Consider the following 14333-nt stretch of genomic DNA (forward strand, 5'->3'; position numbering starts at 1 on the left):
CGGGGCGGGGCCGAGACGTCCCGGTCGTCCGCCCCGCGCTCGCGCACTCGTGCGCCCTTTGGTCCCGGGTGAGTCAGACGCTTTCGCTGCTCCTCTGGCGACCCGGTGGGAGTCTGCGGCACGATGGGCGCGTGGGGCGGGGCGCGAGCGCTGGAGTACCTGCTGGGCCTCTACTTCGTCACGCACATCCCCATCACGCTGCTCTTCGACATGCAAGCGTTAGTGTCGGCGGACTTGTACCCGACCCAGGTGAGATGGGCGCGTGCGCGCGGGGCGCGCTCTCTGCGTCTGCGCCCTGCGCCTCAAGGCCACGTGGCCCCCTTGGCGCGCTGGGCTTGAATCCTGAGACGGACGCAGGCGAGGCGCTGCCCTTCTGAGCCCCGGCACCTCCTCCGTAAGACCAGGACGACCAGGGGATTGTGAGGAAAGCGCTCCCTGGCATTACGGGTCCTTTCCGTTGGCCGCGCCCCCAGGGCCTGGGGCAACCCCCCCCCCCCCCACTCAGCCAGCCTTCGTCCCAAGGACCCCCTAAAGTCAGGCTGCTCCGTGAGACCCTCCGAAAGGCAGGCTTTGCCCCACATCTCCCCGAGCTTCCCCCTCGAAAGGCTCGGTCCTGACCCCGACACCCTCCCTGCACCCCGCCCCGCTCCCTCTTCCCCCGGAGTCTCAGCAGGCCCACGGACGCTCCTGTTCTTTGAGCCACCCCTGCGTGACACTCATTCGGTACCCGAGGTAACGACTCTGCCCACCCATCCGACTGTCACGTGGGAGATTGGACGTCCCCTCCCCCCAGGACCCTGACCACCCAGGTGCAGAAGCCAGGTCCCAAAGGGCCGCTTCCCCAGGCTTTGGAAGGAGCACCCCGCTCCCCTTTTTATTTGCCGTTGCCCCTTCCTTGATTTGGCTTCAGCTTCAGGGCAAGACCTGAGAACCTTGCTCCAGGGAAGGCTGTGGCCCTCTGCAGCCTTCCCACCGCCCCTGCACCACTGTGGGTCTCCTGTGGTCCATGTCTCCACCAAACCTCAGCCTGACTTCTCTTCAGAATAATTCCTCCTAGAAAAGGCCCAGTGGGGCCTGGCCCTCCCTCAGGGAGCTCACTGAACTCTCCAACACCGTAGTTAATGGAGTGGAGTGTCTCTTTCCAGAAAGGAGAATCACTTCAGAATCGGACATGCTCAATAGGGCCCATACGACCCTCCGAATGGGTCACGCTTGGCATCATCCATAGAATTGGAAGGGCCTTACCTACTGCAGAGGTCTGTTTATAGCTGAGAACACGGAGGCTGAGAAGGAAAGTAATTTGCCAGAGGTCACAGAGAGCCTCAGCATCACAGACTGAATTGACTTCAAAGCTAATGTTCCTCCCACAGTACGGTTCTCCTGACCTTGCCATTCTGAGGGAGCTTATGGGACCCCTACTCAAAATATTTTAAAATTATTGAAAGCTAAATTTCAGTTAGAGGTTAATGACCCTAAAGAAGTCATTTCTTTTCCCCATCCTAGTGCACAGACCCTTCAGGATCCCATGTTAAGAACTCCTGCATTAGAATCTCGAAAGGACTCTTCCAGCTCCAGAATACAGTTGATAGCAAGTTCTCCTCAGCCCGTCAACCTCCCTTCCCTCATGTTTGTTATTGAGTCATTTTTCAGTAGCGTCGGACTCCATGACCCTATTTGGGGTTTTCTTGGCACTGGAGTGGTTTGCCATTTCCTTCTCCAGTTCATTTGACAGATGAGGAAACTGAGCCAACAAGGTGAAGTGACAGACCCACAGTTACACAGCTAGTGTCTGAGACCAGATTTGAACTCAGGGAGATGAGTCTTCCTTATTCATAGAACCCAACAATCTATCCACTGCACCCCAAAGTCTGGGGTTCAAACCCCCCACCAAGTGCTTTCCATAATGCTGTGCTACGTGCAAAATGCTGGAGACGCAAAGACAAGGATCTTGCATTCTAACAGGGGAGACAGATGCATAGATAAAAACATGTATGCGATATATACAAAATGAATACAAGGTGGTGATGGGAGGGAGGGCGCTAGTAGTCTGGCAGGGCTGGATCAGGAAATGATTTTTGTGACTGAGTTTTGAAGGAAATCAGAGGTAGATGGGATTCTGAAAGGCCGAGGGAGGACAGTGCATGCTGGATAGTGTGGGGAGCTGCTTTCCGCCTGGCAGATGGGGTGTCTGGCTGGACTGGACAAAGGGCGGCAGTGGGGAATAGAGAGGTGTTGAGGCCAGTTTGTCTGGGGACTTAGAGAACTGTGGGTGCCAAGCCTTGGCAGAACCTAGCGTGCGGAGAGGGGAGTCATGCAGGAGAACACTAGAAAAGAGGGAAAGGGCCAGGCTTTCAAGAGCTTCAAATGCCAAACAGATGCTGCTCCAGTGGATTTGTAAAGCAGGGAGCAGCTATGATCTGGTGCCATTTTGGGCCAGGCTAGGATGAGAAGAGTTATCACTTGGTCTGGGTGAGAGAGGTAGGGAAGGTGTGCTGGCATTAGCAAAAAAGGCACAGGAATAGGAAATAAAACCATCTTTCACGGAGCCCTTTACAATAGCTTAGTGAATGAGGCAGGGAGGGGCTATAACCATTTTCCCTATAGTGACTTGGTCTGCCATGATCCCCAAGCCACTTGTGGAGCTGAGGCTTAAATTAGCAGGACATTTTTCCTTCACCCTGATCTAACATCAGAACCAGCATGGGGTGAGGAGCTTATTCACACCAAGAGAATTCCTCAGCTCTTTGTAATTTCCATTAACAGCTGGATGGCAGCTCAGCCACCTTTAAAGTGCCTAACAACTGCAGAGGACTAGTGGAAGGTATAGATCTAGTAGGAGATCAGTTAGGAGTCAGGCAGCCCCCAGCTTGCTGTTACAAATATAACATGATGTGGGAGAGGATCTATAAATTGTTCTCAGAACCTTAAAATTTTTAAGATGCTAAACTGGTAAGTTTTGCTTTTTGTGTTTATTTGCTTTAGGTGTTTCTGAAATGACCATTTACACTGAAGCATTTCTGAGGCCCCTAGGGTGAATCCTTTTGTAAGGCAAATCACCTCTCATTTTTTTGTGTGTAAATCTGGATTTTCAGTTAGGATTGTTTAGAAGCAAAGTAATACCTGCATAAAGATGTTTAGCATAATATCATCATTAAAAGAGTAAATCAGATCATTAATGCAAATTAAAACAACCAGCAGACTTCACCATAATCCAATCAAAAACAAAAGTCAGTGCTGGAGGAGCACATTAATAAGAGAGGAGAAGTGGTATCGCCAGGCCGGACTTCAGTTGGGAATTGTTGACCTGAAAACTTTGTTAAGAAAAGGCAATAGGCTAATTGCATACATTTTATGATTTAATTAATTAATTGATCAATTCCCCATAAAGAAAACAGTTACATAATGCATTATGGAGCCAGAAATTCAACAGAATCATACAAGAAAATTGCTAAACCTAAAAATACCTGTAGCAGCAGTCTGTGGTAGCGAGAAGAATATGTATGTGAACAGAGTGGTATATTATTGGGCAACAAGAATTGGAAAATGAGGAATTCAGAGGCTTAGAGGAAGATTTTTATGAGCTGATGCAGAATGAAACAAGCAGAACCCAAACAAGTCTACACTGTGTCACAGTCACTAAATGGAAGTTAAGGCCTGAGTATTAAAATGTTACTTGGCCACACAATGAAGGAAACTTCCCTCTTTGTGAAAGTTAGCAGATCCACATGCTGGAGTCATTTTCAGATGCCTCCCCATTTCTGAAGTCTGACTCTTGAGGGAAGGTTTTTAACTTTTTATCATGAGGGTTATGACATATGAATCAAATCTGTTTATGTGCGGAGTTCTTAATAAATGCTTGTCAGCTGATACTCCGTAAGTCCAAAGTTCTTATCTTAGTAATTTCACTCCTCATCTACGTCCTAGTGAAACTTGTCCAGAGATCAAGCTTTTCAGCACTCCATTCTCCTGTGAATTGAACCTTCACCTTTGTATACCTCCTACCTTTGTAACCTCGATGACTCCCACTTGACTCCAACTCAAGTTGCATCAGTCAGAGTTATTGCAGACTAATTACTGTCACCTGAGGTTTTATTCCCATCTCCCAACTAGGAATGTCTGCCAGTTGGGATTGTCTTACCTTGGCCAGGGGAGGTCCAAATACTGTACTGTCAGACCAATATGAAGGAAGATAGACTTAGATTTAAAAGACTGTCAGCCCTCAGTCAAGGTCTTTGGTTATTGAGAGATGCCATTGACCCAGTTTGTTGGTAACTGCTTGCCTAACTAATGATTATGCTTGGCAGTTTACCTTAATTTTCAGATATAACATATTTAAGAGGGCAAGTCATAATTTGTGCTCTGAATTTAAATTAAACTGGGTTAAAATTAGTTTGGATTTCAGATCATTTATAGTCAAATTGTAACTTCAACTTCCATGATTAATAATTTGAGGATTGCGACATGTTTGTTTCTGGGTAATCCCTTTTAAGCTGATTTCCTTACTTTCCAAGCAGGTCTGTACTTGTCCAATTTGTTCTGTCTTTTGATGAAAAAATTATTTTTGCACCATAGTGGTGATTTCATCACTGTAGGGAGGGCATTCCATCTACTAGTGCATTGAAATGTATGATTTTAGCCATTGTCTAGGGCACAGAAAGGTTATTGCTTAAGACCTCATAGCCAGGGCATATTAGTTAGAGGTCAGTTTCTTCCAGACTCCAAAAAAATGCCTTTCCAAAAATTAACAGGGAGAGTATCCTTGGATTTTATAGAGTGCTAAATTTATCATTTGACACTCTTTATTTCCTTTAAATGATATTGGTTTCTTCCCCTAATTGTCATAGCAAGCCAAAGGAGGTTAACTGGGGCAAAGCATGCCTAACACCTAAAAAAGAGGTCACCATTGCCTGCCCTTGAACTTTTCCTCTAGTTCAGACAAAGTTTGTTGCTTTCACCCTCCAACTCAAGTGGAGTATTTATTTATTTCCACCCCCCACTCCGATTCCCATTCCTTCTGCAGCCTGAACTCTGATTCATGTCCTAAAAAGGAGAGCTTGTTTCTTTTCTTCCAAAATATGTCCCTGACCTTCTAAGAAAAATGATTTAGGGAAATGGGAGAGGGGGCAGTAGCACATGGCCAAGTTTGTGGGATTTTTTTCTCCAAAGAAATGTCAGATGTGGAGTTTCCTGAAGTCTCACTGTTGGTTTTATTTTCTGAATTTTTTTATTATAAGCTTAGCAGTCATCCACAAATACAAATATCCCAACAGCCAGAAAACAGCCTTGCATGTGAAACAATGTACATTTTGTATTTTAAAAGTATTAAAGTTAACAAGAATGTAATGAAATGGTTTATTGTGACTCCTGAATTTTTAATGGGTTTTTTTAATGTGTTATTGATGTTCTTTTTTTCTTGGCATTGGTTATTTACAAGCTCAAGGACTGTAGCTGCAGCAGAAGATCACAAGCTAAGGAACCAATCTGCACTTCCTTTAAGATTATTTCTATACAGCAAGAAAGGTCCTTGGTATTCTGCTGACCAGCAGTTCTGGGGTATTTATCAGAACTTGTTATGTGCACAGCACCTGTGAAAATACTTGGAAAGCCAAGTAAACAGTAGAGAAGGTTGCCTAATTAAAGTAACCTCAGCCTGAGTGTCAGAAGACTTGTCTTCCTGAGTTCATATCTGGCCTCAGACATTTACTGACTATATGACCCTGAACTAGTCACTTAACCCTGTTTGCCTCAGTTCCCCTGTTTGTCAAATGAGCTGGAGAAGGAAATGGCAAACGACTCCAGTATCTTTGCCAAGACAGCCCCACTTGGGTCATAGAGTTGACATAAAGCCATGACTGAACCACAGGGTTCACATTTGCCGTTCAGACTGGATACCCCTTCTCAGGTACATTTGTGGCCCTCCTTTTTTAGACTTCATGAAGATCTCCACTCTTGTTAAGACTGCATCAGCTTAGACATGTTATGAACCGCTAAATCCTGACTTTTTTTCTGGTTTTTACACAAACCTGGTTACAGTTTCAAAACACTCCCTTCCTGTCATGATGATGTGGGGATAACACTGTGACCTCTGGTTGAATTTGAGCTCCTCTGAAACAGTCCATTGACAGCCACCTTTCAGGGTGGGCACTAATGCTTACAAATCATCCATTCTCAGGGGATTCTTAATGGGTGCCACTTGAGAACAGTTTTCTGATTTTTATCCCCAACATGTAGCCCACATGGGATTTGCCCCCAGCCCAGAATTCCAGCTGAGATGTTTTGTGTAGCTATGAATGAACAGCCAGAGTTCATTTTTGTCATGACTTCAGTCATGTCCCATAGTCACATTTGTCTTCCTGTAATTTTACCCAAAAAACTACTATCATGAATGAGTTACTTAACCAAGACACATGGCCCAGATTGTGCCAGAAAAGGCATGTTAGAACAGAACCCAACACCTGCCCCTGAAGAAGCTGATCATTGACCTGTGTGATAAAAGCTGACCAGTCAAGTGACTGAAAGTATCTGTGGGGGTTCGGGGGTAGGGTGCTAACGTCTTGTCTCTTTCAGGTGAAAGACATACTAAAGTGGTACATCCAGGCCTTTAAAGATCCCTTGCTACTGAACCCTCCAAGTTGGTTCAGGTCGTTTATCTTTTGCGAGATGGTGTTCCAGCTGCCTTTCTTTCCCTTTGCAGCCTATGCCTTCTTCAAAGGTTAGTAAGCAGTGGGGAAGGATGTCCTGAAACCTCATGTTTACTCAAAATCCAAGCTTCAGAGTGTGCTTGTTGGAGGCCTGGGAGAGGTGCCAGGAACTCTGAGGAAGATCAGAAAATTCTCCTGAAAACAGGCCTAGGAGGCAAGGCAGTAAACGACACACACAAAGAAGGACTAGGAACAAAAGCTAGGAGCTGTTTTTCGGAAGAAACAGCAGAGACTCAGTGGTCTCATGAAGCTAAAAGGTTTGAGGGAAGAGAAAAAGCATAAAATTGAAAGGGGGTCTGAAAAATCATATCAGAGATCTGGACAGAAAAGATTTGGGGGACCACCAGCCAAGGTCCAGAAGGTCAGAGATGTGGGTATGAAGCTGCCACTGTCACTGCAGACGCAGGCACCCTTAGGCATAACTCATGCTTGTTACAGCTCGTGGCCACTAGCTGTAGGTTTCGTCTCCTCTCTCCCCACATGCACCCAGATTCCATTTTGTAGCTGGGCTTTCTCATGAACAGTAGCATCATGCTATCCCTTACAGCAAAAGATTTCAAAAGATGTTCCCATTTCCTTAAAATGGAAAGGAAGACATGCCTAGCCATTAAGAAGAGTACATGATACTAAGCCAAAACAGCATTAAAAGGCTCCTCTGGCTTTGGTACATTTCTTGGTGTACTGGTCTCTTGATAAGCTCCATCAGCAAATCCATGAGCTGAATCATTACATGCTGATGGAGCAGTCTTCCAATTGCCTTGGAGTTCTCAAGTTCACATTCTGCCCACTATTGTCTCCTTCACCTTTTAGGATCAGAAGGCCTAGACATCAGGCAGCACCACTAAGTTTGATTTCCTTTGGACCCAAGCTCCTGCTTTTGGAGGAGTAGAGTTGCCAAGATGCAGAGAGGAGTGAATGGGGACTGCTGGGATTTCCCAGGGAGGCTACACACTGCTGTGCTTTGGTTTTTTTGAGAAACCTTAAAAATAAACATCGATTTTCTCCTCATTTTTTTAGGAAGTTGTAAGTGGATTCGCATCCCTGCGATCATCTACTCAGTTCATACAATGACAACATTAATTCCAATTGGTGCCCACATCCTGTTTGAAAATTTCACCCAAGGACCTAGGACTTTCTCAGAACGCCTCAGCCTTTTATCCATCTATGCCCCATACTTCTTCATTCCACTCATTCTCTTGTTTTTTATGCTTTGGAGTCCTCACTACAGCACTGAGGAGAAAAGAAAAAGGAAAACAAGGTAAAGAACAGTTGGCAAGGGAGAGCCACTGTTCCTTATGTGGGCTCAGTCTCTCCAGGACCCCCTTGAAATACTTCAGCAGCAACCCCCAGAACAAGACAGCAGGTGCAAGAACTTGTGCCAGTTTTTATTTGCCAACGGAATTGAGAATGATTGATGCTCTGAAGATGGTCAGGGAAACAGTGCTGAACACTTGGTGTGTGCCTCAAGTGCCATTCTTTGAAACTATTTAACCAGTCAGATTCTTGAAGTTAGTTTGACCTATAATCTGAATGACCAACTATTTGGTGCTCTCCTCTCCAAGCCATGTAATGGGGCTAGTCAAAGAAACCTGTTGTAATTCTTCATGAAGTTGTTTTTCCCAACCCAAATCAGAGCACAGAACACAAACACCCAACCTCTCTCGCTGGTCTCTTAGGCCCATGAGCCCAATAAACTTGAGTGCTCCAACATCCTTGTCAATTTCAGACTTGTACTTTGAGTTGGTTTTAAAGGGTCATAAACTACCTCCCCATTCCAGAGGCATTTCTCCAGTGGGATTCTCTAGGTTTTATTTTTTTTTTAAAGGGAATTAACATTCAGTGGAAAAGGCTTTAACATTTTTCTTTAAGCAAGGTTCATTCCTAGCAAAGTCTTTGATTAGAATTATTCTGAGTAGTGCTTCTGTTGAGTCTTACTGATTTCCAAGAGTCCTAGGCCTTACATCTCTTTAGAGGTCATATGACCTAAACCAGGGTTTCCAAGCAGTGCAATCTTGTTCATTCTCCAAAACCTTGCTCATAATAACCGGCTGTGGTCCAGTGTCTTGCCTCTCACCATTAAACGGTTATCTTTTCTATGACAGTTTAAGTTTGTATCTGCTAATGAGATACACCAGGCTCTGTTATCCCAGGATGCACTTGAAGGTAGTGACCTACTGATTACCCTAAACTTTGTTCCCTAAAGCTAAGCTTGCCATTTTCCATGATAAAGTGGAGCAGGCCTGTACTGTGTGGCAGCTCTTGGTGACCTGGGTGCCAGTGCATGCAGGCGGACTCCCCCAAGACCCTCCCTGTGGGGCTCTAGCCTCTTCATGATTCTTGGAACATTCCTCCCAACTCCCTTTCCTTTGGTCCTCCTTCTTTGGGAACAGTAAGCAAATCAGGTACCATTCCTGGAAAGATACCAATTACTTTCTGATTCTGCTCACTACCCCTGTGATTTCCCAGACCAAAATACTCTTCCCTGGCCACTACTACCTTGTATGTTGGAATGTAAACTCCTTGAAGGCAGCCTGTTTTTTGCATTTGTATCCCCAGTGCTTGTTCCAGGGCCTGAGTAAGCATTTAATACAGGCTTTCATTTATTCATGATGTGCTGTGACCTTATAAAATTGGTATTTGCTTTAATTGTTGAAAACTGACACTTGTATAACTAATTCAAATAAAGATGGCTGCTGATCGTGACTTCTTGTGGATTACTAGGGGAGACACCAGTAAGAACTGCAAATACGGATTCAAAGTACAAGCAGATAACAAAAATCTAGAAATAATAATTTATTGCCTTATTCCTTTCAAAGTGGTAGGTGCTTCCAAAAAGGACTGGTGTTTACAGATGTAGCTAGAGGTCAGAGACTGACAACACAGGAGAGTCCACAGCAAAAGATGGTCAACCCTACTGTCCTGGTTTCTGGACAGGCCAATTGGGCAGGATTCTAAAAAAAGGTTTGTTATTGCCTCTCAAGAAGACGTGTACTTGTTACAATCCCAAACTGCAATATATGCACATGTGGTCATCAAGTGTATTGGAATGATAGGGGTTGGGGGTTTTTTTTTGGTGGTTTTTTTTTAATAGGGTTTTTACTGTAAAAATCAGTTTATTTCTGAAAAATAAATTGGTCAATAAATTCATTTTGTTCTGCTTCTACTTTACACAAAGCTTCATATTCAACCCGATACCTGAAAGACAGAAAATTGTTAGAAATCCTAAAGGGGGATGAAATGATGGTTTGTCTACTGTGTGCACATGTTAGGGAAGCAGGGCGGTCACATGATTCTGAAGAAACAAGAAGCTTCAGCAATTTTAAAATAGGCAACAATAAAAGGGAGTGACAGCAAGAAAATAGAAGATATTAAGTAAAGGATGGAAAAGAAATACATCGTAATCCCAGAATCTAGCTATCTTAAGCACATTTCTTTCTAGGATGTGCTGTAACAACTTTCAATCTACAGTCTAGACAGCCATAACCACATTGAACTAGTCTTCTTCTAGGCTCTTCCCCCTCCTCACCTTTTGACAAAGTTAGAAACGTTTTTCCAAACCCAACACTAATCATAATAACCAAAAGGAGACTGAGGATACTCCCTTCTTTGCTGAAAAGGTGGGGTACTGCTTAGGCTCAATCAAGTGACACACTGGGTTTACTGATGCATTTTTTCCTCATTTGTTATAAGGGAAAGCTCACTGGAAAGGGGAGGGAAGAGAGAGAGAGAGATTCAGAAATGATAAGAATTTTCCAATATAAGCAAGAAAAAGAACAAAAGTAATGTTTTCCACAAAACACAAATCTTTAACTAGCCAACAGTTCTAAGATCCCAACGGAGGGAAGAAGGGGCACTGGAGTGGGTAGGGCAAAGCCCAACATCATGACTGGAGATTACTGTGGAATGAGCTTCAGTCAGTTCCTCTCTTAGTTCTTACCTTTCTAGCTGCATTTTCTTCTCTGCTATTAGAGCCTGGAGCTGCTGCTGCTGGGCTTCCCTTTGCTTTGCTATAGATTTGAGCAAATTTCGTGCTCCAATTGCCTGAGGAGACAGATGATTAAGAAAACTCAGCTGTAATTTCCAGCTGTATCCAAATTCCCCAAAGCAGATCATGAAAAGGAGACTGAACAATGAAAGTGGGGGCCATGACACAGAGGGAGCTAGGATGATATGGTAGCAAAGCCATTCCGAGAATCAGAGGGAAGAAGAGGGCATGGGGTTCTATCTTTGGTTTAACTTATCAAGGAAAAAAGTTAGCTTTGAAATCAAGTACTCCTGCCTGTGGATGGTTCTTTAAAACAGATGGCATGGGGTAGAAAGGAAGGAAGAGGACAGGAAAGGTCATTAAGACATACACATGACATTCTAATCTTACCTTCATCTTCTCATTTTCAGCTTCTTTGGCAAGTTGGTCAACAAGCTCAATCAAGCCGCCTACTATTTTCTGAAATTGGCCGATTTCTTTTAGAGAAAGGAAAATGAAGAGTTTTATTTCCTCTCAATTAGAGTCCTTCAGGGCATATTTTGCTGGAAAAAGTGTTGTGCACCTTAAGCTGGTGAATCGGTCACCTAAATGGGGCAAAACCTTTCATTGATCCCTTCAGACTTGTGGTCTGTTCTCTCTACTGAGGCCAACCTTCTAGGGTAGCAACCATCGATTTTAGTCCATCAAAGGTTTCCAAGGGTCAACTGAACTTTAGTGTCAAATATGCCCTTCCCACATAACCCCTCAGAATGATGTTAACCTTTACACCAAAGAAGCCAATGCATTTCTTTACATATTCCTCCATTAGCTTTTAGATTTTGGCAGAAGGAGCAGGGAGAGGCAAATATGACCCTATTGGGGGGGACATCTAAGGTCCAAGTGAGTTTAAATGACCTAGCCAAGGTCATATTGAGAGGGCACAGGAGGGCAGAGATAAGACTAGTGCTCAGGTCTCCTGATGAACAAATCAAATGTTAAGATAAATCTGAGGAAAATCCAGTTTTCTGGCTAGGCCTGGCTGTTACTGAAAAAGCATAAGGTCATGATTTTTGTTTGGAGAAGACACTATCAAACTAAGCTTGTGGGAAAGAAAGATCTCTCTGTTCAAATAAAGTTAATGTCTGATCTTTTGATCAGCTTGGAAGAGGCCACCTTAAGAGTGAATGAAAACCCAGCCCCCTCCCATGCACTGAGAAAAAAGTTATCAAGAAAGGAGGGGCCATCATCATGGCTATGCCAAGTACCTACAGAGCCTGAGATGAAGTGGGCTATGCCAATAAGGCACCTGCACTAAGTTTGGCATTAATATGCAAGAGAAAGGGAATGAGAGTAAACAAGCCCAGGGCAGAAACAGAACAGGTAGAGACTTCTGTGCCTCTCCATAATGAGATCAGACCCATGAGTAGCCCTGGAACCAAAGGGGGCTCAGTCTTTAAAAAACAGAGGAGGAGGATGCGTAGGTGGAGGTAGCCCAAGCATGGGCAACAGCCCCCTGACCTCTTCATATGGAGAAGGACATAAGCCTTGGTTTCTGGGACTGGGGGAGGCAGCTAAAGGAGAACAGGCCATGAGCTACTCACTGTCCACAAAGTCCTTGCATTCCTCCTTGAGTTCTATGGTCTGTTGAGTCACCTCAGGGTCCAAGACTCGAAGCTTGTTCAGCTCATCAAAGTGCAGGCCTGCATCGCCCAGGATGTCTTTAGCCATGGCTGCAAATACAAAAATCCCAAGCCTCACCTACTCGTCAGTGACCAGAGGAAGGTCCTCCACCCCAACACAATAATGCACATCAACACCAAAATGCCAAGGTTTTTGGAACCAATTGTTCTCACCTGCCCATTCTGTCAAGGGAAGTTCCAAAGCAGCTTGTCCACATTGGCCCAATGGCCCCCACAGGTCCAGATGCTCTCTCTACCCTCCCTCTGCCTCTGCCTCTACCTTCCCTTAGACAACAGAAGTACTGGTCTGAGGGAATGGGTCACAGCTAGCAGGAATGAGAGGTGCCACAAGAACACAGTGCAGAGAGGAATAAAGTCCACTTGCCTGTCAAAGGCATGCAGGGTTAGAGGAAGAGGAAGTCAGTCACTGATCTATCTTTGTTATACTACAGAGATCAACAGGAACAGGCTATGAATGTTACTGATCTAGTAAACTTTATCAACACCTACAAATCAACCCTTCTTTCCTATTCCAGAGCTGTCCCCCACAGTAGAGGGGAAATTATAATGTTTTCAGCATCATAATTCAAAACAAATTTTAGCAGATGGGTGTAATGAACACTGATTTCAAATACAATTTAAAAAAAAGGTTTGGGTGTCAAAAATGTCCCTCGGTCAAGAATAATGCTTCCATAACTAATTTTAACAGAAACAATGGGCCAGAAAGTTTACCACAGGATAAGGCCACTCCCGAATCTGTGCAATTAACTATTATTTTCTTCCATAGGGTTCTTTGCTCCTACTGAAATCTCAATGGGATTCTGTATTTTCAATGAAGACCATTAGGGCAACAAGGAATAGAGAATATACCACACAATTCCAAAGAGATTAAAAAACACGAAAAGAAAAAGAAAAGGCCTCCATGCGTAAAACTATTTTATAGAAGCATTTTTTGAAATATCAAAGATCTAGAAATTGAGGAGGCACCTCTCAGTTGGGGAATGCCTAAACAAATAATAAATGAATTTTATTATGCTGCAAGAAATTAGGAAAATGTTAGTTTTGGGAAAGAATTTATGAACTGATGCAGAGTAAAGTGAGACGAACCTAGAGAACTGATAGTATAACAATATTGTAAAGATAACTTTGAAAAACCTAACTCTGATCAATACTATGACCAACAATAATTTTAAAAGGTTGATGATTAGGTATGTATGATACCCACTTTTTGATAAAGAGATTTATTCAAGAAGCTGAATAATGCTCAGTGGACGACTGGTGAACTTGGGTTCAGTAAGACCTGGGGCCTCAGCATCCCTAAAGAGAATCATGGCTAGAATGCAGATCATGGCAAGTTGTAACTAGCTGCACTGCAACATCATAAGGTGTTGCTGGCCTTAGAGCAGGTGCGAGCCAAAGGGGAAGGACTTGTTGATGTATTTCCCCGACCATCCAGAAGTGTGAGTGTTCTGATGCCAGATGACTGCTACCAGACACTCCATCAAATTATCCTAGCTTGAGGTGAGTATCCCCTAAAAAAGATACAGCCCCCTTTGCTCTTCAGCTGGGCTCACCAAGTCACCTTCAGATTTGGGTATCTGGTCTACACCCAAGAAACAGTGCCCTATGCAGACAAGCAGCACAGATTCTCCCATTACAAATTAATAAGTTTGCATTAGCTGGGTTGCTGCAAGCGAAGCTTCCCTAGGACTCGGTCATTGGGGAACAGCTAACTTTTCCAGCTGCCTTCTCTTGACATGGGCTCAGCTCTAGGAACATCTTGCCTCCCCCAGGAAAGCTCCTCCCCTGAAATCTTATCATCTTGCTCACACCTCCTCAGCACTCTCAGGTGCCTCTCTCCTCAGACTGGAGGGAGGGCTGGAGGACAGAGCAATGAACTCCTCCCCAAGGCCTCCCTTCTTTTGGTTAACTTCCTCAGCTACTTTGTTGGTTTCAACTCCTCAAGCATTGTGCCCCCAGGCCAGGTCA

General features: G+C 44.3%; 2 protein-coding genes across 4 annotated transcripts in view; one reads left to right on the top strand and one right to left on the bottom strand.

Moving 5' to 3' along the window:
- Positions 1-9848, top strand: TMEM97 (transmembrane protein 97). 2 transcript variants are annotated; one of them, XM_072639756.1, is made up of 3 exons: positions 1-249; positions 6568-6712; positions 7512-9404. In XM_072639756.1, the coding sequence occupies exons 1-3, from the start codon at positions 124-126 to the stop codon at positions 7544-7546; spliced, it is 306 nt and encodes a 101-aa protein (XP_072495857.1). In that variant the 5' UTR covers positions 1-123; the 3' UTR covers positions 7547-9404. The 2 variants fall into 2 exon arrangements, with proteins under 2 accessions (XP_072495857.1, XP_072495856.1); XM_072639755.1 differs by having other exon boundaries at positions 6-249; positions 7719-9848.
- The window catches only part of IFT20 (intraflagellar transport 20), a 6838-nt gene continuing 1984 nt past the window's right edge, over positions 9480-14333 (bottom strand). The window contains exons 2-6 of one of the 2 annotated variants that reach the window (XM_072639758.1): positions 12519-12729; positions 12267-12395; positions 11077-11162; positions 10639-10742; positions 9480-9896 (exon numbers count right to left, since the gene is read on the bottom strand). In XM_072639758.1, the coding sequence (XP_072495859.1) occupies positions 9815-9896; positions 10639-10742; positions 11077-11162; positions 12267-12393 (399 nt within the window). In that variant the 5' untranslated portion in view covers positions 12394-12395; positions 12519-12729 and the 3' untranslated portion in view covers positions 9480-9814. The remainder of the gene's footprint in view (positions 9897-10638; positions 10743-11076; positions 11163-12266; positions 12396-12518; positions 12730-14333) is intronic. The other variant, XM_072639757.1, reaches the window with a different exon arrangement.

The sequence above is a fragment of the Notamacropus eugenii genome, chromosome 2, assembly GCF_028372415.1.
Source record: "Notamacropus eugenii isolate mMacEug1 chromosome 2, mMacEug1.pri_v2, whole genome shotgun sequence".
NCBI classification, from domain to species: domain Eukaryota; kingdom Metazoa; phylum Chordata; class Mammalia; order Diprotodontia; family Macropodidae; genus Notamacropus; species Notamacropus eugenii.

Bases quoted from the DNA above. Each gene is read 5' to 3' on its own strand.
- TMEM97 (XM_072639755.1), top strand. From the start codon at position 124: ATGGGCGCGTGGGGCGGGGCGCGAGCGCTGGAGTACCTGCTGGGCCTC. The intron at 250-6,567 runs GTGAGATGGGCG...TGTCTCTTTCAG, and splicing joins CGGACTTGTACCCGACCCAG to GTGAAAGACATACTAAAGTG. The intron at 6,713-7,718 runs GTTAGTAAGCAG...TCATTTTTTTAG, and splicing joins AGCCTATGCCTTCTTCAAAG to GAAGTTGTAAGTGGATTCGC.